Below are 25566 nucleotides of genomic sequence, written 5' to 3'. Positions count from 1 at the left end.
ATAGTGAGGAGCAGGTGTTAAAGGGGTACTCCCATGGAAAAAAAAACATTTTAAATCAACTGGTGCCAGAAAGTTAAACAGACTTGTAAATCACTTCTATTAAAAAATCTTAATCCTTCCAGTACTTTTTAGGGGCTGTATACTAAAGAGAAATCAAAAAAAGAATTGCATTTCCTCTGATGTCCTGACCACAGTGCTCTCTGCTGACCTCTGCTGTCCATTTTAGGAACTGTCCAGAGCAGGAGAAAATCCCCATAGCAAACATATGCTGCACTGGACAGTTCCTAAAATGAACAGAGATGTCAGCAGAGAGCACTGTGATCACGACATCAGAGGAAATGCTATTTTTTTTTATTTCTCTTTAGTATACAGACCCTAAAAAGTACTGAAAGGGTAAAGATTTTTTTAATAGAAGTGATTTACAAATCTGTTTAACTTTCTGGCACCAGTTGATTTAAAAAAAAAAGTTTTCCAGGGGAGTACTCCTTTAAGGGTTTAGGGCAGTGTTTTCCAACGAGGGTGGCTCCAGCTGTTGCAAAGCTACAACTCCCAGCATGCCCGGGCATGCTGGGAGTTGTAGTTTTGCAACAGCTGGAGGCACCCTGGTTGGGAAACACTGGTTTAGGAGATGATTTGTGACTGGCACTAAAATCTTCAACTTCAACTTTCTAATTTACTGTTAGTAAAAATTTTTTTGCCCTTTTCAAGATATCTGCTTGCTGTTACTGAATTGACACTCTCATGATTGTATTCAAAGTCTGAAGACCTGTACAGACCGAATAGCTCTCACAGGTAAAGTTTGGTTACACTTGAACACAGTGCTCTGTAAGCTTAGTACAAATGGTTGGGGAAAAGATGTCTGATCGCGGGAGACCCGCCACTGGGACATCCTGCTACCTCCCTGCAGCACCCGGTGTTCATTTAGATTGCCGGCTGTGGCCCGGGAGGCTCGTGACGTCACGGAGGGGGCATGGCAGCGTTATGCCCCTCCCATAAATTTGCACTGAGAAGGGGCATGATGTCATGATGGGGCGTGGCTGTGACGTCACGAGCCTCCAGGGCCCCATCACTAGTCACCCGGCACGGAGCGAAGTTCGCTCCGTGCACCTTATGACTGTGTTGTTGCAGCGGATATTGTTGTCCTGCCTCCGGGGCCCCCCAAGATCAGACATCTTATCCCCTATCCTTTGCATAGGAAATAAGATGTCTAGCAGCAGAGTACCCCTTTAAAGGGGTTATGAAGTACATAGTTGCTTTCTTCCAAAAGCAGCACCATTCCTGTTTTCAGGTTGTGTGTGGTATTACAACTTGACTTCTTTCACGTCAATGGATCCGAGCTGCAATACCACACACAACCTGAGGACAGGGGTGGTGTTGTTTCTAGAAGAAAGCATATTTGTTTCTTTAATGCAAGATAACCCTTTTGAATACAATGTGGCAGATAGTTTGTTACAGTGTATCAGTCCACACTCCTAAGACTGACAAGACTGTATATGACTCTAACTCACCTGAGAGATAGAAGACACCAGGTAAGTGAAGATGTCACCATGTGCCTCCCTGGAAATGCCACAGTATGGAACTTTCTAGAACAGTGTTTCCCAACCAGGGTGCCACCAGCTGTTGCAAAACTACAACTCCCAGCATGCTCGGACAGCCTTTGGCTGTCCGAGCATGCTGGGAGTTGCAGTTTTGCAACAGCTGGAGGCACCCTGGTTGGGAAACACTGTTCTAGAAAGTAATACTACTGTAACAAACTCTCCTCTGTGAGAAGTAGCAGGTCTGTATGTAGATCAGAATACTCCTATTTACTAGCAGCAATGAGAGATCTTGGAAATGGTGAAAATGGTGAAATTTACGGATTATGACTACCGTATTTATCGGCGTATAACACGCATTTTTTAGGCTAAAGTTTTTAACCTAAAGTCTATCTTCGTGTTATACGCCGATAAGCCGCTGCAGTTCAATGATTTAAAGCGGTTTAAATCAATGAACTGCAGCGGCTTTTGCCGGTCCAGAGACCTGCCGTAGCTGCCCGACTCTCTGCCCCTGCCTGTCCTGGGGTCCAGAGACTGCCGGCGCCGCTGCCCCATTGCCTCCCCCATCCCTGTTTTTTCTGACCCCACAGAAGCCCCCAGGAAAGGCAGGGTCAGAGAGGCCATCGCTGCCCTCTTCTCTCCCCCTGCCTTTCCTGGGGTCTGGAGCCCTGCTGCCGCCGCTTCTCTCCCCCTGGCTATCGGCGCCGCTGCCCTATTGTCTCCCCCATCCCCGGTTTTATAATTATCTGTTGCCGGGGTCGGGTCCGCGCTGCTTCTGGCTCCGGTGTGGCGTCTCCTGCGTCGTTGTTATGCGCTGCACTGCGCAATGACGAGTGACGTCGCGTTGAAGAAGTCACTTATCATTGCGCCTCGCAGCGCATAACAACGACACAGGTGACGCCACACCGGAGCCAGAAGCAGCGCGGACCCGACCCCGGCAACAGGTAATTATAAAACCGGGGATGGGGGAGACAATAGGGCAGCGGCGCCGATAGCCAGGGGGAGAGACGCGGCGGCAGCAGGAGGGCTTCTGCGGGGTCAGAAACAGTGTATCGGGGTATACACGCGCACACACGCACGCTCATTTTACCAAGGATATTTGGGTAAAAAAACTTGTTTTACCCAAATATCCTTGGTAAAATGAGGGTGCATGTTATAGGCCGATGCGTGGTATACCCCGATAAATACGGTAATTTACAAGAAATCAGAGAATATCTTTACATATGAAATGTGTCACAAAGAACTAATGTCATAGACTGGAGCAATAGACAGTGTTCAGTACAGACGCATGCATTACCTCCCACAGGACAGGGGACATCCTCTCCATCCAGCCGCGCCTCCACATCTCCTCCAGAACACGTATCTCCAGAAATCCTGCGGTAACTAAACAGAGGACCTGACCATTGGGAACGTGCAGCAACGATGGAAAATCCGATAATATGTGCAAAACCCAAATACATAAAACACCAGAATCTCAAACTAAATGTAACTCAATAACACTAATAAATCCCTGACACCTAGGTATGGAGAGAGGAATTTAAAGGGGTACTCCCGTGGAAAACTTTTTTTTTTTTTTTTTTTTAAATCAACTGGTGCCAGAAAGTTAAACAGATTTGTAAATTACTTCTATTAAAAAATCTTAATCCTTCCAGTACTTTTTAGGGGCTGTTGACATCAGAGAAATCTTAAAATAAAAGCATTTCCTCTGTAGTAATGACCACAGTGCTCTCTGCTGACCTCTGCTGTCCATTTTAGGAACTGTCCAGAGCAGGAGAAAATCCTCATAGCAAACATATGCTGCTCTGGACGGTTCCTAAAATGGACAGCAGAGGTCTGCAGAGAGTAACAGAAGAGAAATCTAAAAAGATTAGCATTTCCTCTGTAGTATATAGGCCCTAAAAAGTACTGGAAGGATTAAGATTTAAGTCATTCACAAATCTGTTTAACTTTCTGGAGCCAGTTGATTTAAAAAAAAAAAAAAGTTTTCCACGGGAGTACCCCTTTAAGGGGTACTCCGCCGGAAAACATCTTATCCCCTATCTAAAAGATGGGGAATAAGATGTCTGATCATGGAGGTCCTGCTGCTGGGCACCCCCGCGATCTCCGAGCCAGCAGCAGTGGCGTCCATAACACGGAAGCCTGGAGCTTATATGTTCAGGACGGCATGCCCCGCCCCCTCCATTCATGTCTATGGGAGGGGGCGTGGCGACTGTAGTGGCCAGTCACCCGGCATGGAGCAAAGTTCGCTCCGTGCACCGGATGACTGGGGTGCCGCAGCGGAGATTGCGGGGGTCCCCAGCGGCGGGACCACCGCGATTCGAAATCTGATCCTTTGGATAGGGGATAAGATGTTTTCCGGCGGAGTACCCCTTTAATCATTCAGATCATCTAATGAACTCTGTTCTTATTCATACAATTTCCCAGGAGGATTACCCCTATCATGTGACAAGGAGGATCACATGATACAAGTGGGCAGTTTGGGGTTTCTATGCCACTGTAATCCAATATTATAAATTGCATCAAGCCGAAATCTTGAAAATTGTGAAGACTTGAAGAATGGCGTATAAGAAGGTTGCAAATTTATTGTACAATAATGTATTTATGGTAGACTGAACCATTCCCATATGAACTGTAAGAGCTCATTCACACTACGGATTTAGTCTTAAGGGGGCACTGGCAAAACAACCGTCGCTGGGACCGCTCGGAAATGCGACGTCTCCATTAAAGGGGTACTCCGGTGGAAAACTTGTTTTTTTAAATCAACAGGTGCCAGAAAATTAAACAGATTTGTAAATTACTTCTATTAAAAAAATCTTAATCCTTCCAGTACTTATTAGCTGCTGAATACTACAGAGGAAATTATTTTCTTTTTGGAACACAGAGCTCTCTGCTGACATCACGAGCACAGTGCTCTCTGCTGACACCTCTGTCCATTTTAGGAACTGTTCTAGTTACGTAAGTAGTCGGGCCTCACGTCTGCCTTAGCGACTTCACCTTGCGGATCAAAACTAAAGAAAAATTATTAAAGCACAACACTGCAGCTCTAGACCTGGAGCGGTCTAGAGCTGCAGTGTTGTGCTTTAATAATTGTGGTCATTAAAGGCTGTGACCATTCATATTACTCTCTATATAGGATTATTAACCCTTTTGAGTGTTCAATTAACCCTTTGTGTGTTGTGTTACCCCTGAGGAAGCCTGGTTATATATGTTGATAATGAGTAAACCTAACCAGGCAGAAACGCGCCGGATGTACTTGGGGTTATCTTTACGCATCCCTAATGCAATCAGATATGTATTGTGAATGGTTCGCTTAAACATACCAGGCGATCATCATAAATAGGATACATACATTAATTCTCTTTAATTATGATTTGGTGAAAGTATTATTATATTGCACAAATATTGTGGTGAATTTTATCTAGCTATACAATTAAATGCTAAGTTTTACGGCACCTTTATAAATATTTTTCTTTCATTTTAGGAACTGTCCAGAGCAGCGTATGTTTGCTATGGGGATTTTCTCCTACTCTGGACAATTCTTAAAATGGACAGAGATGTCAGCAAAGAGCACTGTGGTCATGATGTCAGCAGAGAGCTCTGTGTTCCAAAAATAAAAGAATTTCCTCTGTAGTATTTAGCAGCTAATAAGTACTGGAAGGATTGATATTTTTTAATAGAAGTAATTTACAAATCTGTTTAACTTTCTGGCACCAGTTGATAAAAAAAATAAAAAATAAAGTTTTCCACCGGTGTACCCCTTTAATGGCAATGCATTTCCGTACACATTCCGTCAAAAGAATGCACATGTTCATTCTTTTGGCAGAGTCTGGTTCCGGAATATCTGGGTCGGGATCTCAGTGATGAGACCTTCACTAATCAGGAGAACGAGCTGGAAATGTTTTGGCGCACTTCGCTCCCCAGCTCACAGCGACCTGTGTCCTGCGGTTGATTAGAAGTCTATGATGCTGTCCAGAGAAGCTAGACGGACATCGCTGTGAACTGGGAGACATCTCAAAAGTTCTTTTTAAACGACAAGTACACTTTAAAAGCATTGGACTGGAAGCCACGCCTAATACCATAGGCCACGCTGAATCCGCTGCTGTGCTCACCCTTTGGTCCTCTTGTAGGTTGTTCCCACCGGACAAGGAGAGGGGATAAGGTAGAGCCTGCCAGCAAATTCTGGGTCCGGAACACAAACTTCAGATCTTAGATCTTGACTTAGCTTAAAGCCGTAATCACTGCAGAGAAAGAAGACACCAGGTTAGTGAAGACATCACCATGGTCCTCCATGGAAATGACACAGTATGGAACTTTCTAGAAGAGTTTTTCCCAACCAGGGTGCCTCCAGCTGTTGCAAAACTACAACTCCCAGCATGCTCAGACAGCCTTTGGCTGTATAAAAAGTAATACTACTCCACCAGAAGCCCCCCCCCCCCCCGGCTGACTGTCTCCACTATCCAGCACAAATATTACCCACAAACTCCTATTTGTAATATTTGGCTACATTGTATGAACATTCTGTACCATTCGAAGTCTTGTCTGGTGCACGAGCAGTTGGAGGTTGTAATCGGTCGGTCAAAGTCTTCTCCGTTGAAGCAGGTGGCGTGTGGGGTTCGCCTCTTGAAAACGGTTTTGCTTCCCAGCAGACATTCATTGCCGCGTTCATCAGAGGGAGACCACAGCTTGTAGTCGTTTTCAGTGCAGGGGACTCCTGGAGGACATCAATAGACAAAGGGTGAAATTCCACCCAACATCAGCTTCGGTGCTCCACTGTTCCTTCAGACCAGGGACTTACTGCTATGGGCAATGGCTGTAGGTTCCTGGACCAGAGGAGCAGTGGAGCACCGAAGCGGGGCAGTATGAGGGCTAACAACTATATGGGGGCACAGAGGGGGGCGCACAACTATATAGGGGCACAGAGGGGGGCGTACAACTATATGGGGACACAGAAAGGGGCCTACAACTATATAGTGGCATAGAGGGGGGCCTACAACTATATAGGGGCACAGAGGGGGGCCTACAACTATATGGGGACACAGAAAGGGGCCTACAACTATATAGTGGCACAGAGGGGGGCCTACAACTATATGGGGGCACAGAGGCAGGGTTACAACTATATTGGGGCATAGAGAGGGGCCTACAACTATATGGGGGCATGGGGGGGGCTACATCTATATGGGGGCACAGAGAGGGGCCTACAACTATATAGAGGCACAGAGGCGGGTCTACAACTATATAGGGGCACAGAGGGGGGCCTACAACTATATGGGGGCACGGGGGGGGGCTACATCTATATGGGGGCACAGAGAGGGGCCTACAACTATATAGGGACACAGACGGGGGCCTACAGCTATATGTGGGCACAGAAAGGGACCTACAACTATATGGGGGCACAGAGGGGGGCCTACAACTATATGGGGGCACAGAGAGGGGCCTACAACTATGTGGGGGCACAGAGAGGGGCCTGCAACTACATGGGGGCACAGAGGGGGGCCTACAACTATATGGGGGCACAGAGAGGGGCCTACAACTATATGGGGGCACAGAGGGGGGCCTACAACTATATGGGGGCACAGAGAGGGGCCTACAACTATATGGGGGCACAGAGGGGGGCCTACAACTATATGGGGGCACAGAGAGGGGCCTACAACTATATGGGGGCACAGAGGGGGGCCTACAACTATATGGGGCACAGAGGGGGGCTACATCTATATGGGGGCACAGAGGTGGGGCTAAAACTATATGGGTAAAGTATGGGGAAACATTTTCAAAAATCATGCCCTCCATGCCACAAATAGCTAGAAAAGTAAAACAGTTATAGCCATGTGACCAGTACATGCAGAAAAAAAAAAACCTTAAAGCTTTTAGCAGTCTTTAAAACTCAGAATACATCAGTGGGAAGGGGTTAAGATGGAATAAAACATAACACGAGTGATCTTCTGTGGTGCCGCCCGCCGCTGTGGTTTTCCGTAGAAACAGTTCCAGGAAGATTTCTTAAAATTGCTTCTTTAAAGAAATTGTGGTGGCGACCACAAAAATCGCAAAATTTAATATGAAGTGTTTTTTTTTTATTTTTTTTGTGGGGAGGCGATGAGGGGTGTGGGTTTGTGCAGCTCTGTGATCTTATGGGTGTAATTGCCCATAATATTCCTAAAGTGCAAAAAGTAAGCGGGGGGTGGTCACAAACTATGGCAGGTGTCATGTGTGGCAGAAATAAGGGGGAGGGGGATACTATTGTCCAACCCCTGACTGGCATTTTAGGGTCAATTTAGTTAGAATCAGGACTCTATACCAGTGTTTCCCAATGAGGGTACCTCCAGCTGTTGCAAAACTACAACTCCCAGCACGCCCGGACAGCCTTCGGCTGTCCGGGCATGCTGGGAGTTATAGTTTTGCAACAGCTGGAGGCACCCTGGTTGGAAAATACTGCTCTATACACACAGCAGTAATATCCAATGCTCTATGACAGTGGTCTCCAACCGGTGGCTCTGCAGCTGTTGCAAAACTACAACTCCCAGCATGCATGAGAGGGTCACAGATTGGAAACCACTGCTCTATGAAATAAAAGTCCATACCAAGGACATCGCTGGTGTTGACTTGTAATATGACCCAGCTGTGGCCCTTATGGACATAAGATCCAAAAATGGTGAACACGGTGCTTTTCTCTCCAGGCTCAGTCAGTAACCCGTAGACGATCAGCGAGCTGTCCGAAAAATTAAAGGGTTTCCACGTCTCCCCTTCATTTGTGCTGTACCTAGAATATAAAAAATAAATAAAAAAAGAGGTGAAGGTAAAAGATGAGATAATCCAGAGAACCCTTCAGGGTAAAGGAGTACTCCAGGAATAAGTAGCTGATCCTGGGGGGTCCGACCACCGGGGCCCCCCCGCGATCTCCAGGACAGGCCCCATGGCGCGCTCAGTGAGGAGGTAGACGGCGCGTGCTTCATTCATTTCTATGGAAGCGCCAATGATGCCCGAGAGCTAGATTCGGGTCTTTTTGACTCTGCCATAGAAATTAATGGAGCGCATGCCTCCAAGCGCTGGGTCCTGCCTGGGTGATCGCAGGGGGCCCCAGCGGTCAGACCCCCGTGATCAGCTACTTATACCCTATCCTGCATATAGGGGATGAGTTAATTTTCGCCGGAGAAAAGGGGTACTCCCCTGGAAAACTTTTTTTTTTAATCAACTGGTGCCAGAAAGTTAAACAAATTAGTAAATTACTTATATTTAAAAATCTTAATCCTTCCAGTACCTATCAGCTGCTGTATGCTCCACAGGAAGTTATTTTCTTTTTGAATTTCCTTTTCTGTCTGACCACAGTGCTCTCTGCTGACACCTCTGTCCATTTTAGGAACTGTACAGAGCAGGAGAGGTTTGCTAAGGGGATTTGCTCCTACTCTGGACAGTTTTTAAAACGAACAGAGGTGTCAGCAGAGAGCACTGTGGTCAGACAGAAAAGACATTCAAAAAGAAAAGAACTTCCTGTGGAGCAAATAGAAGCTGATAAGTACTGGAAGGATTAAGATTTTTTAATAGAAGTCATTTACAAATCTGTTTAACTTTCTGGCATCAGTTGATTTAAAAAAAATAAAATAAAAAATAAAGTTTTCTACCGGAGTACCCCTTTAAAGACAATGGTTGGTGCTCATCACAACGTACTTTAATTGGTTGGTCTCCACCCCTTGTGCAATCGCCACCAACACGCCGCCGTGATCTCCCCAAGTGCAAAAGTGGGGTCCGAGGAGAGACTGCAAAACAATATGTAACATAATAAATAAAGTGCATCGAGGAAGCAGAGAAATGAGAACGGAGGAGAATAAGAAGACCCTTACCTCTCTCCACCTCACCCCCGCACTGCTGGACACATACAGGTTAATCTTACTGATGGTATCTTTCCCCACTGAACCTATAAAGACAGAAACAATTGTAAGGCTGGATGCACACCTCATTGTTGTCTCTGTTTTGCTGTTTCCTTTACACAACGTTTAACCCCTTAAGGACGCAGGCCGTACCTGTACGCCCTGGTCCCGTTAGTGTGGTTTAAAGCGTTCTCACGAGCAGGGAATGCTTTAAAGGGGTACTCCGGTGGAAAACTTATTATTTTTTTTTTTATATCAACTGGTGCCAGAAAGTTAAACAGATTTGTAAATTACTTCTATTAAAAAATCTTAATAATTCCAGTACTTATTAGCTGCTAAATACTACAGAGGAAATTATTTTCTTTTTGGAACACAGAGCTCTCTGCTGACATCATGACCACAGTGCTCTCTGCTGACATCTCTCTCCATTTTAGGAACTGTCCAGAGCAGAATTTGTTTGTTATGGGAATTTTCGCCTACTCTGGACAGTTCCTTAAAATGGACAGAGATGTCAGCAGAGAGCACTGTGGTCGTGATGTCAGCAGAGAGCTCTGTGTTCCAAAAAGAAAAGAATTTCCTCTGTAGTATTTAGCAGTTAATAAGTACAGGATTAAGGATTAAGATTTTTTTTAATAGAAGTAATTTACAAATCTGTTTAACTTTCTGGCACCAGTTGATTTAAAGAAAAAAAATAGTTTTCCACTGGAGTACCCCTTTAAGGGTGCGTTCCCACCTGGCATATTAAGCTGCGTATTTGCTGCTGCGTATGTTATTTCCCATTGAGGGCAATAGGTAGGAAAATACGTGGCAGCAAATACACAGCAAAAAACGCCAGGTGGGAACGCACCCTAAACCTGGTGGGTCCCGACTGCCATCAGCAGCCAGGATCCAGAGTTAATGCCGGCAATCACCGATCGGGCCGTTTCCCGGCATTAACCCTTTAGACGCCACGATCAAAGTTGATCGTGGCGTCTAAAATGAAAGTGAAAGCGGAGCCGATCGGGACCATCGCGATGTTGGTGTCAGCTGCAGAGCCATAGGCTGCGTCAGGACATGCTGGGAGTTGTGCTAGTTTTGGGTCAGTGGCTCTTTAGCGCACTGGTCTACAACCTGTGACTCTGCATCTGGTGTAGAACCACAACTCCCAGGCTGTCAGGGGGTTCCAGTCAGCACTGCTCCAGTCCGGCTATTCCTTGTAAAGTCTTTCCTGTTTTTGTGCATTACCTGTGCAGACGGCTGCAGACCCGATTACATTTGACTCTATAGCATTGTTGTATATGAGGTTACACAACCAACTCCGGCGAGCGGCATCCACCGTTTTCCGCACTACTTTCCCTGTAGTTACACTATGAAGCGCCTTTGTTTCCTTTTCTAGATTACTCACAGGCTGTCGGGGCATGCTGGGAGTTATAGTTCTACACTAGCTACAAAGCCACAGGTTGCAGATCACTGCTCTATAGTGCCGCTAGGAGTTGTATTTTTGAAACAGCTGGAGGCACACTGGTTGGGAAATACTGCTCTATTTACTAGAGGACGTATGAGGCTGACACTCAGATATCTGCAGTTGATGTGCAGCGGATCCACATAATAAGTCCCATTTTATAGAGTTAATGCATCTGACGCTATTACACTGACCAGGATCTGTGGAAATAAGAGGCGTGCTACTTATTCTCTCCGTTTTTTCATTTCTGTTCTGTGGACTACAATCTGCATATTTGTTTTCCAAAATCCCCCAATCACATGGATTGTAAGCGGCTTGTCTTAGAACATGCACCAAAAGCCGAGTCAAGGTCCAAATGTGTGCGTAGGGCAGTGTTTCCCAACCAGGGTGCCTCCAGCTGTTGCAAAACTACAACTCCCAGTATGCCCGGACAGCCAAAGGCTGTCCGGGCATGCTGTGAATTGTAGTTTTTCAACAGCTGGAGTCACCCTAGTTGGAAAACACTGGCGTAGGGCCTCAGCACATTACAACCTGATCACCGAACATGTGATACCCGGGGGACACAGGACCATGAGGGTTTGTGGATTTTGCTGTAAAAATCTGCAGTGAATCTACAACCAGACTCACAGCAGATTTTATTTTTATTTATTATTTTTTTTATACATCCAACAATACCATCATCATCATCATCATCATAGACACACACAAACCTGTCGCTGCGATTAATCCTGGTGCAGACTCCTTGGAGACAATGGGCATAACTCTTCCTTGTGAGGTCACCTGACTGAGCTGATGCGCCAGGCGTAGCTGACATTCCTTTGAGCTCTGGAATAGAAGAGAGTCTGCTAATAAATATATATATATATATATATATATATATATATATATATATATATAAATAAAAACTAAATAATCCTTGCAGCACACCCATATAGTGCAAAGCAGTGAAGGTTTATTAAAGGGGTACTCTGGTGAAAAAAACTTTTTTTTTTTTTTAAATCAACTGGTGTCAGAAAGTTAAACAGATTTGTAAATTACTTCTATTAAAAAATCTTAATCCTTCCTGTACTTATTAGCTGCTGAATACTACAGCGGAAATTCTTTTCTTTTTGAAACACAGAGCTCTCTGCTGACATTACGAGCACAGTGCTCTCTGCTGACATCTCTTTCCATTTTAGGAACTGTCCAGAGCAGCATATGTTTTCTATGGGGATTTCCTTTTACTCTGGACAGTTCCTAAAATGGACAGAGATGTCAGCAGAGAGCACTGTGCTCATGATGTCAGCAGAGAGCTCTGTGTTTCAAACGGAAAAGAATTTCCACTGTAGTATTAAGCAGCGAATAAGTACAGGAAGGATTAAAAAATTTTAATAGAAGTAATTTACAAATCTGTTTAACTTTCTGGCACCAGGTGATTTAAAAAAAAAAAAAAAAAAGGTTTTCACCGGAGTACCCCTTTAACCCATAAGGACAATGCAACTTTTCAGCAGCATCACGCCGCCATTCTCAAGCATTCTCTGCGTGATGCTGCTGAAACGTCGCATTATCCTTATGGGTTAATAAACCTTCACTGCTTTGCACTATATGGGTGTGCTGCGAGGATCATTTTGTTTTGGATTTATCTTCATGGTCTGCGATTGGGACCGTGTACCTTACCTGCCTGCACCCCAAGAGATTTTGGATTCGGTTGTGCTGTCTCTACCTTGCTGTGTGTATGTATATATATATATATATATATATATATATATATATATATATATATATATATATATATATATAGAACTTAGAAAAGCAGCACATCCACAGATTATCAGCAGCAAATTCCACTAAGGTGCACGCAGTCATAGGAGACTTGGTAAAGGACTCCCACTTCAATACAAAAGATAAAACCGCAGCACACATGAATAACTTGGTGCAAAAAGAGGTGATTTATTCCATCCACAGCAAAAATTTATCAGGTGCAACGTTTCGGTAGTCTCACACCAGCATCTTCAGGCATGCCTGAAGATGCTGGTGTGAGACTACCGAAACGTTGCACCTGATAAATTTTTGCTGAGGATGGAATAAATCACCTTTTTTTGCCCCAAGTTACTCCGGTGTGCTGCGGTTTTATCTTTTATATATATATATATATATATATATATATATATATATATATAGGATCCAACAATAACGCAGCACTCCAAAGAACGGTGAAAAAAGTGTTGGATTATTGGATCATGTGACTTGTTCGCGCGACAGCTCTGGACTGGGACCGCTTCCTGCACAGGCGCAGTGGTGTTTTCACCCACGCCACTGGACGCCATTAAACGAGTACAGAGCGGGTAAGAGTCAAACTCCCCATTTCATTATATTATATATGTATAATTGTATTGTACAGCTGCTATGTATCAACATAATGTCAGTGGAGTATCCAATTTCGAGCGCAGCTATGTTTTAATACACTTGTATGCACTAATATGCACGAATTTGCACTTTAATATATAAAAGATGCACTGAAGATCTATGATATATACACAAGGGACGATATATGTATACACTGTTTACAAAATTTTAATGTTTTTATGTAATGAGCACTTAATCGAAATTTGTATGATGTTTAATGCACATGGGTATTTAAACCCCCTATTGATGTGTGACACTAAGCTTGAAAATGGCTCCATAGGAGCAGAAACGTTGCTTGTACTGATGTGACAGGAATAAGCCAACACTTTTTTCACCGTTCTTTGGAGTGCTGCGTTATTGTTGGATCCTATCTAAACTGAGGACTTTTGGTCAAGAAGTTTTTTGGACGCTGGCACCCACACACTGAGGCTGAGTAGTGCTGCAATACTTTTTTGGCTTTTATATATATATATATATACATACATACATACATAAACATATATACACATCATATATATTTATTTATATGATCAGTGGGGGGGTAAACATTGGGGGAGATTTATCAAAAAAATGTCCAGAGGAAAAGTTGCTGAGTTGCCCATAGCAACCAATCAGATTGCTTCTTTCATTTTGCAGAGGCCTTTTCAAAAATGAAAGAAGGAATCTGATTGGTTGCTATGGGCAACTCAGCAACTTTTCCTCTGGACAGGTTTTGATAAATCTCTCCCCGTTGTTTCTGGGGTTTATAGTCGTAACGACCCGATAAATTGTAACAACTTACTGTGCAGCGTGCCGCCTCCCCGTAGCCACTATACCCCGGCGCCAGGAGATATTCCCAAGTTCCACCTTTGTCGAAGGTAATGACCGAGGCCACGTTCTCCTTGGACAGAGGCCCCGAGAGGGTATTGGCGATGTAGACGCCCCTCACACCTTTCATGCGGTGGATGTCTGCAAACGGCTCATTCTCAAGATACCTGGTGACAAATTACATTAAGAAAAATAAAACACCTGTTACTGTCGAAAATATCTCTTCATCAGTGTTTCTCAAGCGCGGTCCTCAAGACCCCCCAACAGGTCATGTTTTCTGGATTTCCTTAAAGGGGTATTCCAGACAAAACTTTTTTTTATATATATCAACTGGCTCCGGAAAGTTAAACAGATTTGTAAATTACTTCTATTAAAAAATCTTAATCCTTCCAATAGTTATTAGCTTCTGAAGTTGAGTTGTTTTTTCTGTCTAACTGCTCTCTGATGACTCACGTTCCGGGAGCTGTGCATGATGGGAGAATATCCCCATAGGAACTGCACAGCTCCCGGGACGTGAGTCATCAGAGAGCAGTTAGACAGAAAACAACAACTCAACTTCAGAAGCTAATAACTATTGGAAGGATTAAGATTTTTTTAATAGAAGTAATTTACAAATCTGTTTAACTTTCCGGAGCCAGTTGATATATAAAAAAAAGTTTTGGCCTGGAATACCCCTTTAATCTTTCATAGGTGATATAATTATGGTCAGTGAATCCGGCATCACCACAAATATATCACCTATGAAAGACTAAGGAAATCCGAAAACATGACCTGTTGGGGGGTCTTGAGGACCTTGCTCTACCTAGCGCAACATGACAACAAAGTATCAGTGAAAATTAGAGTTATCAGAACCTTGATCTGCCGCTTTAAAGGGGTACTCCGGTGGAAAACTTTTTTTTTTTTTTTTTTAATCAACTGGTGCCAGAAAGTTAAACAAATTTGTAAATGACTTCTATTAAAAAAAAATCTTAATCCTTCCAGTACTTATTAGCTGCTGAATACTACAGAGGAATTTTTTTTCTTTTTGGAACACAGAGCTCTCTGCTGACATCACGAGCACAGTGCTCTCTGCTGACATCTCTGTCCATTTTAGGAACTGTCCAGAGCAGCATATGTTTTCTATGGGGATTTTCTTCTACTCTGGACAGTTCCTAAAATGGACAGAGATGTCAGCAGAGAGCACTGTGCTCGTGATGCCAGCACAGAGCTCTGTGTTACAAAAAGAAAATAATTTCCTCTGTAGTATTCAGCAGCTAATAAGTACTGGAAGGATTAAGATTTTTTTTAATAGAAGTAAATTTACAAATCTGTTTAACTTTCTGGCACCAGTTGATTTAAAAAATTAAAAAAAAGTTTTCCACCGGCGTACCCCTTTAAAGCATTTTGTCATTAAAGGGGTACTCCAAAGGATAGGGGATAAAATGTTTGAACGTGGGGGGACCCCCTGCGATCTCCTTGCAGTCACCCGGCGCTCTGAACATTATGTTCAGAACGCTGGGTTCAGGTGGCTGTTGTCATGACATCACGCCATGCCCCCTCCATTCATGTCTATGGGAGGGGACGTGACTGCCGTCACGCCCCCTCCCATAGACATGAATGGAGGGGGCGTGACGTCTCGAGGGGGCAAGTTATTAGCTGCGAAAGCTAGCGGCTTTGTGCTCTGCTTCCCAGTTGGCCAACAGATCCGCTCAATTCTCTGCTCTCAGAAATGGACGGATCTCTCAGCCAGCAGGGAAGAAGAGCGAAGTGCCGCCCACTTTCCCGGCTACTAAGGGTACATTCACGCTGCGTAATTCCTACAGAATTCCTCGCGGTGAACATTAACATCAGTGTGAATGGGTTTTCCGCGAGACCCGTTCATACTGAGGAATTTAAGCGGCGGACAATTATGCCGCTGAAATTGTTCCGTGCTAAGAATGAACATGTTAATTCTTTGCGCGTAAGTACGCGACCACTGCATAGCCATCAAAGGTGACAGCTCAGTGCCGCACGGTCCAACCACCAAACTGTTGTCGGCGGCGGCGGCCGCCAGATGGACTGGTCACAAAAGCCACAAGTCGGCAAGACTGCAACCGGAAATTTTTTATTCTGGATGGATTTTTGGCAACGGCTCGCGCACATTACGTGTTCCAGCACAAACCTTGTCGCTTTCAGTAGCGGAGATCTTTGGCCATGTGAAGCCTGTCGCGGCCAAAATCACCCATCAGCCCTAATGAGGGTTATGTTCCCAGGGTGCACACGGTGGAATTTTTCGCGGCAGATGTTAATGCCGTGGAAATCCCGATTCCGGTATCCGCAGAAAGAATAGACCTTTCTAATATTTCTGCGGATTTTGCTGGGAAATGCATTGCCCTCTATGAGACAGTGCGTTTCTGAGCGGTCCTAGAGCCTGCCGGATGATTAAAATGTGAGGAATGTCCGCCTGTATTTTCCGGGGGGGGGGGGCGGACATTCCACAAATTTTCCTACCGTGTGAACGTACCCTAAGGTAGGCTGCTGGAGGTTTTCGTACAGAGCTGTTTGCTTGGTGCCTTAGGACACTATGATGTTGAGCATAAAACACACGACGCCAGGTACCTGACAAGCGTCTCCTTCCCACCTCCGGGGTTAAAGTACAAGATGTTCTCCAGGGAGAGGGAGAAGCGCAGACCCTCCACTTCGGATATATACAGGTTTGTTACATTGTTGCTGTGCTTGACACATACGAACACCTGATCCTCGGAGACGTCAGTGACGTAATATTCCTGGGGAGGAAGCAGAAGAAAATCAGGTCGGGAAAATAATGGCACCGTATATGCTGGAATGTCACAGATCCTGGGCTGTCGGGCAGTATAGCAAGTTTTAAACCAAAGTTTTCCAACCAGGGTCCCTCCAGCTGTTGCAAAACTACAACTCCCAGCAGTTTTGCAACAGCTGGAGGCTCCCTGGTTGAAACAATTTGGTTGAACAAATTTTAAATCTATGTTTTCCAACCAGGGTGGCTCCAGCTATTGCAAAACTACAGCTACAAGCATGCCCGAACAGCCAACAGCTGCCCGGCCATGCTGAGAGTTGTAGTTTTGCAACAGCTGGAGGCGCCTTGGTTGAAACAATTTGGTTGAACAAATTTTAAATCTATGTTTTCCAACCAGGGTGGCTCCAGCTGTTGCAAAACTACAACTACAAGCATGCCCGGACAGCCAACAGCTGTCCGGGCATGCAGAGAGTTGTAGTTTTGCAACAGCTGGAGGCTCCCTGGTTGAAACAATTTGGTTGAACAAATTTTAAACCAATGTTTTCCAACCAGGGTGCCTCCAGCTGTTGCAAAACTACAACTCCAAGCATGCCCGGACAGCCGCTGGCTGTCCGGGCATGCTTAGAGTTGTAGTTTTGCAACAGCTGGAGGATCAATGGTTGAAAAAAAAAATAGGTTGCAAGAATTTTAAACCAATGGTTTCCAACCAGAGTGCCTCCAGCTGTTGTCAAAATACAACTCCCAGTATTCCCAGACAGCAAACGTCTGTCCGGGCATGCTGGGAATTGTAGTTTTGCAACAGCTGGAGGCACTCTGGTTGAAAAACAATGTAAATTAAAACACATACTCTGCAGCTATTTTTTTCATTATTTTATAAATCAGAGCGATGCATAGGAGACTCACCGTGATCGGATGCCTGGTTATGAACTGCGCCGACTGCATCGGTTTGCGGTTGTAGGAGACCCAGAGCTGCACCGAGGACTGATCCTTACTGCCCAGCAAATGCTACAGGAAAACAAGGGAGAGGAACATAAGACACATAAGTGATAGTACAGACGGCAAAGGACGACTAATTAGAGATGAGCGAACTTACAGTAAATTTGATTCGTCACGAACTTCTCGGCTCGGCAGTTGATGACTTTTCCTGCGTAAATTAGTTCAGCTTTCAGGTGCTCCGGTGGGCTGGAAAAGGTGGATACAGTCCTAGGAAAGAGTCTCCTAGGACTGTATCCACCTTTTCCAGCCCACGGAAGCACCGGAAAGCTGAACTAATTTATGCAGGAAAAGTCATCAACTGCCGAGCCGAGAAGTTCGTGACGAATCGAATTTACTGTAAGTTCGCTCATCTCTACGACTTATCTGCCCATATGACTGATACATGAAACATATATGGAGAATATACAGTAAAACAGCGAGGAAGTTAAGTGCATTGCTCTGTTTTCCTAATGTGGAGTTACATCTTGTTCTGTTATTTTAAAATATTAAACCCTAAAAAAAAAAAAAAAAAAATACATAATAATAAGCTAATACCATAACTTTTTTTTATAATACAGGATATAATTCAGGATCAGTACAGGATAAGTAATGTAATATATGTACACAGTGACCTCACCAGCAGACTAGTGAGTACAGCTCTGAAATATAATACAGGATATAACTCAGGATCAGTACAGGATAAGTAATGTAATGTATATACACAGTGACATCACCAGCAGAATAGTGAGTACAGCTCTGGAGTATAATACAGGATATAACTCAGGATCAGTACAGGATAAGTAATGTAATGTATATACACAGTGACATCACCAGCAGAATAGTGAGTACAGCTCTGGAGTATAATACAGGATATAACTCAGGATCAGTACAGGATAAGTAATGTAATGTATGTACACAGTGACCTCACCAGCAGAATAGTGAGTACAGCTCTGAAATATAATACAGGATATAACTCAGGATCAGTACAGGATAAGTAATGTAATGTATATACACAGTGACATCACCAGCAGAATAGTGAGTACAGCTCTGGAGTATAATACAGGATATAACTCAGGATCAGTACAGGATAAGTAATGTAATGTATATACACAGTGACATCACCAGCAGAATAGTGAGTACAGCTCTGGAGTATAATACAGGATATAACTCAGGATCAGTACAGGATAAGTAATGTAATGTATATACACAGTGACATCACCAGCAGAATAGTGAGTACAGCTCTGGAGTATAATACAGGATATAACTCAGGATCAGTACAGGATAAGTAATGTAATGTATATACACAGTGACATCACCAGCAGAATAGTGAGTACAGCTCTGGAGTATAATACAGGATATAACTCAGGATCAGTACAGGATAAGTAATGTAATGTATGTACACAGTGACCCCACCAGCAGAATAGTGAGTACAGCTCTGGAGTCTGGCCACTAGAGGGAGCATCTTCCTGTGAGTCTGCTGAGTGTGGAGGAAGTCGTTTGCTGGATTGTTTGGTGTGTGTGCGCTCTGAGCTCTGCCGTGTCATCTGTGCCGGACAGCGTTCTTCCTTCCCCAGAGGGAGAGCGTGTGTTCAGGCATGAGCGAGGAGAGGAGAACCCCAACACCTGCCCCCCGAATCAGGTCCGCGGGGGGCAGGGGGAGCCAGCGACCAGGTGTGGAGGGACCAGCGTCAGGAAGTGCATCAGAGGTCTCCGGGTTGAGGCGCTCTGCCAGGAGGTGCAGCGATGCATCTCCAGCCACCCCTGAACCCGTAGAGACAAAGAGCAGCCGCAAGGCTGGCCCTGCAAGTTGTGGGACTACAAGTGCAAGAAGTTCCGGGAGCACAGGTACTGTGACAACAAGGCCTGACAATGTGGACTGTGATACTCCTCCTGGAGCAAAGCTAAATGCCCACGGATGTGTGGAGGAGGATTGGGGGATGCCTAGGGCCCGGGAGTCTGGAGTCCCCCATAACTCTCGTGTGGCAGAACACATCCGTGGATATGAGGAAGCAAGGGGCAGCTTGTATAGGCTCCAGGAGGAGGTACGGGAAGCAAAAGCCCTGATGGAAACTGCGGCGAAACGACAGAAAGCTGAGCTGTCAGCCCGGATTAAACAGCTGAAAAATGAAATAAGGATACTGGAGAAGAAGAGAACTTTTATTTTAGAGAACAGCGGGCCATTTAGGGAAAAACTTTTAAATGAAGACCGCTTTCATACAATGGAGAGAGAGAAGCAGAGACGGCTGAGGGGGCTTCAGCCACGGGTGGAGGAGGAAGGAGACGCTGCGGAGGCCGATAATGTTGAGCCAAATCCACCCGGGGGTCTGCAACATCTCACCCCATACAGTGGGCTCCCTGCAGGGCAAGTGGCGATGTCATCTGGCCGTGGCTCTGGCGGTTCGGGGGATGAGAGCAGCACCAGTCACCAGGGAGGGGCGCTGATGGCCCAGATCCAGCTCCTGGAGTCCCCAGGTCGCCTCCAGGACTTCACGTTTGGGGATGAGTTACCAGAGGAGGCACCTGGGGGAAGGAAAAAGAAGCTAAAGAAGACCAAGCTCCAGGAGCAGGTAACATTTGTATATACCCCCCTCCCTGAGCCCCCCGGACTGGCCGCAGGGTCAGCTCACTGTGTGAACCCCATTTCTCAGCCCAGCCTGAGTTCTACTGTGGACTCAGTGCAGGAGAGTGGGGAGAGTATGGAGTCTAGTGTGGCGGTGAGCTCCATCGCTGTTTGTAGTAACAGTGGTGGAGCAGACAATGTATCGGCTGTGAGGTCGGACAGTGATATTTGCCCAGCGATGGGCATGGATGGCTCTGGCACATTGGGCTGCTCCCTAACGGGAGGGGGGGGCGGCTTTGTGCCAGAGTCAGCTGCGGGAGCTCCGGTGGCTCTGAGCGTTGGCACTGCTGTTCCTTTGGAGCAGCGGTGTCATCGTGAAAGAGCTGCTGGGGCCAAGATGTCTTCGCCTCCCAGAAAGACTGGACTAAAACCTTTATTTTGTATTGGCGCCGCTTATCCAGAACAGCGGCGCCCAGGAGCAGAAAACTCCAGTACTGATGAGGCGGAGGGTACCAGTAAAAACAGGGCTGGGGCCACTAATAAACAGGCTAGGCAGGCTTCCCGGTCCTTGTATAAAGGACCGGTGACCTGTCCTGTGGTGGTGGCTCCAGCTCTGGTACCCAGTGATGCTGATGGTACACTATCTGCACCAGAACGCACCGGTCCAGCCAGTATGAATGAGGAGGTTAATGTTGGAGTGAATTGTAGTATGGGCTGTAGCACGGGTGGAGGTATGGGGGGCACATCAGCTAAAACAGGCAATAATGGTGTGAGTATGGATTATGTGGAGGAGGGTGGTGAAGGGGCACAGATTAGTGGTGGGGATGTAGGGCCTGGTCCAGTTGCACCCCCAGCGGTGGCAGCACCGGTACGCAGCTACGCAAATGTCACCGCTGGGGGGAGGGGGGCACCTTCCTCGTCTTCTGGCTCTGGGGGGGGCAATTTGCAGCAGCGTCTCCTGGGGGCCTTAAGGAGAGGGGAGAGATCAATCAATGTAGAGGGTAGGGAGGTTGATCTATCCTTTTGGATAGAAAGACATGGTCTTTCAGCCTTCCGAGAGGAAAGAGGGGGGGATACTGTGTGGTCCCTCCCAACAGCCGGGCCAGGTGGTCTCCGAAGGAATGTGGTCCGGCTGAGGTGGAGAGGCAGTGATACATGTCCTCCAAGATCTAAAGTTGTTGAGCTTCTGCTGAAGTTGGGCTTTAAGGCAGCTGACATCTACGCCTTAATACATCCTTATGGTACCCCAGAGTTCGATATCAGCTTTGTTCGGCCAGAGGGGCTTGAGCTCTTCTGGTCGAATTATGAGCTGGTAAAGAATGAGCCCGGCTGGCGAGACTTTGCCATTCAGGCGGTGTCTCGCCAAAACAATGTCAAGAAAGTGACCGTTTTAACCCGTAACGAATCACTTTCTTGTATTGACATCATGACGTGGCTAGGTCGGTATGGAGAGGTGGTGGAGGTCCCAAAAAAGAACAGGGATGAATATGGCATCTGGTCAGGGGCCTGGACGTTTATGGTCAAGCTTAAGCTTTCAGGAAACACCGTTACCCATATACCATCTGCGACCTTCCTCGGAAGGGATCGTATCCAGATCTTCTACCAGGGTCAGCCGAAGCTCTGTCACAGATGTGGTGACCCCACACATTTTAGTGCCAATTGCACTGTGCAGAAGTGCACTCTGTGTGGGGAAATAGGCCATCTCGCTGCATCTTGTGCAGAGATTAGGTGTCACCTGTGTGGTGACTTAGGTCACCCATTCAGTCGCTGCCCTCGTTCCTTTGTCAACGCGGTTGTTGCCCCAGTGGGGGTAAGCCATGAGGTGAACTCTGCTGGGGGGATGGCTGGCGGGGATGAAGGGGTGCAGGGGCCAGGGAAGAAAAGTAAGCAGAAGACGCCTGCCCAACTGAGGCGTCTCAAGAAGCGTCAAAGGGATAGGGAGATTCGGGAGTCACAGGAGCATCAGCCAGCTGAGGTGGCTTCTGATCCTGTCCCTGCGACCAGTGTTACTGCTGAGGCCCTGGGGGATAGTGAACTGGATGAGGAGACTGGAAGGATCCACAAAGAGGAGGATACTGTCTCCTCGCTGTCCTCCCATGGTGGGAGCGCAGATGAGGACAGAGGGAGATGGGCAGAAACAAAGCGGGGTACTCGGAGGAATAAGAAAAAGGGAGATTTAAAATCTTCTCCCACCCGCCAGATGCCAAAGGAAGGTACAACTGACCCCCCTCTGATTGGTCTCTCCAACCGGTTCCGAGCCCTCCGCGACATTTCCTCTTCGGAGGAGGAGGCTGGGGGTGAGGTTCCGGATGTTGCGGTGGGGCCCACAGGGGACCCTGAGTCCTCTCTCCCTGGGGAACCTATGTCTTCAGGGGGGGGGGACTGGCTCAGAGTCAGGGGACGAGGAAAATGTAAATAAAGGGAAAATGGACACATCCATCTCACTAAAAAGGGGTAAACCATCATCTGATGAGGAGGGTGGTGGGGTGGATGGGAAGGATGGTGGGAAAAAGAAAGCTGTCTAACTCAATCACCCTTGATGGCGGCACCCTCTCCGTTGACTCTGGCATCCATTAATGTTGCCAGCATAAAGTCAGATACGGCTCGATTTGCGGCCTATGATTTTTTTGCCCATATTAATGCTGATATTTTATTTTTGCAAGAGACCAGGCTAACAGATATGTCATCTATCTACAAGGCTAAAAGAGAGTGGAGGAATGGGCCCTCCTACTGGTCTCTTGGGGCCGAGCCGTATAGCGGAGTGGCGGTCCTTTTTACCGCAGCGGTAGAATGCCGACGGGTTATCGAGTTAGAAATGGGGAGGTGCCTGATCTTAGATGTCCTCATGAAGGGACAAGAACTTCGCCTTATTAACATCTACGGCCCACAGTCTAAGTGGGACCGGAAGTGTCTCTTTATGAGGATCAAGCCCTATCTTTTTACAAGTCGGCAGGTGGTCTTTGGAGGGGACTTTAATGCTGTCACGAGGCCCCAAGACAGGGGAGGTGCCAGAGACAAGCTGACTTATGATAGCGTCGCCCTAAATAGCATAGCGAGTGAGGCTCGCCTGGTGGATGTCCACATCCGGCACACCCCAGGCCACGCGGGATTCACCTATCATAGGGGTAGTTGTAGGTCTAGGATAGATAGGTTTTATTTAAAGGAGGAGGCCGTCTCTTCAGCAGTGTCTGTTGTTGAGGTGGAGTTCTCCGATCACTGTTTAATTTTGTTTTCTCTGAATGTTACAGAGACCCCCCGGATGGGCAGAGGCTATTGGAAGCTGAATTCGTCTCTCTTGGAAGAAGCGGAGATAAGACAGTCCTTTGAGGATTTTCTTCAGAGCCAGGTACCATTGCTGGGCCTTTGTAGCAGTAAGTCAGAGTGGTGGGAGATCTTCAAAAAAAGGGTTGCGAGATTCTTCCGCCAGCTCTCAGGCCTCAGAAGCCTAAACAGGTACCGTTTGTACCAGGGCCTGAGGAAGAAACTTGAGCACCTTGTCTCGACTGGAGGTAGTCGTGATGATATCTCCAGAGTGAAATCCTTGCTGATGAGGTGTCAGTACGATAGGCACGCATCTTTGGTTTTTGAGAGGGATTACGGGAAGTACCGCTCGCCCGACCCTTACAGAAACTGCAAGATGTCAGTGAATAGTAAGGTAGTCTCAGGACTGATTGATAGTACGGGATCCTTGAAAAGGTCCAGATCAGGGATCTTGGAGGTCATCAGATCCTTTTACTCGCACCTCTTGGGAAGGAAGGATCTAGATCGGGATAAGGTGTCAGCTTTCTTGGCTGAAACCATCCCTGAACTAGGAGTAGACCCCTCTCTTGACGTTTTGACAGAGATGATCCGGGAAGAGGAAGTCAGGATGGCTATTGATGGGCTTGCCCTCAAGAAGTCACCCGGTCCAGATGGCTTAACATCTGAGTTCTATAAGACCTTTAAGGACACTTTGGTTCCCCTGTTGACCGAGGTATTTAATGAGTGTCTATCCTCGGGCACTCTGCCAAAGTCAATGAGGAGGTCAGCGCTGATCATCCTGTCAAAGGGTAAAGACCCGTTCCACATTGAGAATTGGCGTCCCATAGCGCTTCTCAATGTGGACCGAAAGATTCTGGCAAAAGTGCTGTTTAACCGGCTGGTGGAGTTTGCACCTCGGCTCCTTTCGGGGGCTCAGCATTGCTCTGTTCCGGGCCGCAGTACATTTAGTGCTGTGCTCAGTGTCCGAGAGGCTGTGGAGCAGGGTAGGGCTGGCCACTGGAAGGGGTACTTGCTGTCCTTGGATCAGGCAAAAGCGTTTGATCGGGTTAACCATGAGTACCTCTGGTCTGTTCTTCTGAGATATGGCCTGCCGGGGGGGTTTGTTGATTGGCTTAAGACCTTGTACGCAGGGGCAGAGAGTTTCCCGCTTGTGAATGGTTGGATTGGCTGCTCTTTTGAGGTTGGGTCTGGTGTCCGTCAGGGTTGTCCTTTGAGCCCGTTGCTGTACGTGTTTGCAATTGATCCTTTCCTTAGGAGGATTGATTGTGGACCGTTGGCGGGGGTGAGAATGGACCTGGCGGTGCCGGATTTGGCTCTGAGGGCGGTAGCGTATGCTGATGATGTCACCGTGTTTGTCTCCTCACAAGAGGAAGGCCAATGGGTGATGTCAGAGGTGGACCGCTACTCGGAGGCATCCGGGTCCAAGATCAACCGGGATAAGTGCGAGAGTCTCTGGCTGGGAGGGGGAGATCCTAATTTTGATCTCCCGGACGCCCTTCCAGAGCCCCAGGAATCTGCAAAAGTTCTCGGCATCGAATTTGGCCAAGGGGATTACCCCAAACAAAACTGGGACAGCAGGCTTAAGATCGCCGCTCAGAAGGTGGATCAGTGGAAGGGTTGGTCTTTGACCCTCCGGGAAAGGGTTAACCTGATCAAAACATTCCTGCTCCCTTTACTGATATACCTGGGCAGTGTATGCATGTTGCCAGAACCTCTTTGGACCCGGGTCTACAGTGTGTTCTTCCAAATGTTATGGGGGAACAGACTGAACCTAGTGAAGAGGGAGGTTACTTACCGTACAAGGAGACTAGGGGGGTTGTGTATGGTCAACCCTGTGGTATTCCTAGTGAATACCTTTCTTAAGACCAATATAGCAAACCTCTGGTCAGAGAGGGCTCCTCCGTGGGTATCCTCCTGTAGGGGATGGTTTTGGCCTTTCTTCCAGGAATGGGAGACAGGAGGGCAAGTGAAGGATCTTCGCACACCACACGGGCATCTCCCGGCTTACG

The 25566-nt window shown here is 46.6% G+C and overlaps 1 protein-coding gene across 1 annotated transcript in view; it reads right to left on the bottom strand.

Annotated features, from left to right (window-relative positions):
- SORL1 (sortilin related receptor 1) overlaps positions 1-25566 on the bottom strand; it is a 161985-nt gene that overhangs the window by 88260 nt on the left and 48159 nt on the right. The window contains 10 exon segments of the mRNA XM_056544046.1: positions 2833-2918; positions 5645-5773; positions 6060-6246; positions 8111-8289; positions 9195-9283; positions 9368-9441; positions 11546-11660; positions 14002-14194; positions 16605-16771; positions 17665-17766. Of these exon segments, the coding sequence (XP_056400021.1) occupies positions 2833-2918; positions 5645-5773; positions 6060-6246; positions 8111-8289; positions 9195-9283; positions 9368-9441; positions 11546-11660; positions 14002-14194; positions 16605-16771; positions 17665-17766 (1321 nt within the window).

This window comes from Hyla sarda, chromosome 10 (assembly GCF_029499605.1).
Source record: "Hyla sarda isolate aHylSar1 chromosome 10, aHylSar1.hap1, whole genome shotgun sequence".
Lineage (NCBI taxonomy): Eukaryota > Metazoa > Chordata > Amphibia > Anura > Hylidae > Hyla > Hyla sarda.
The sequence above is the reverse complement of the archived record's forward strand: the minus strand, read 5'-3'. Positions and strand labels throughout refer to the sequence as shown.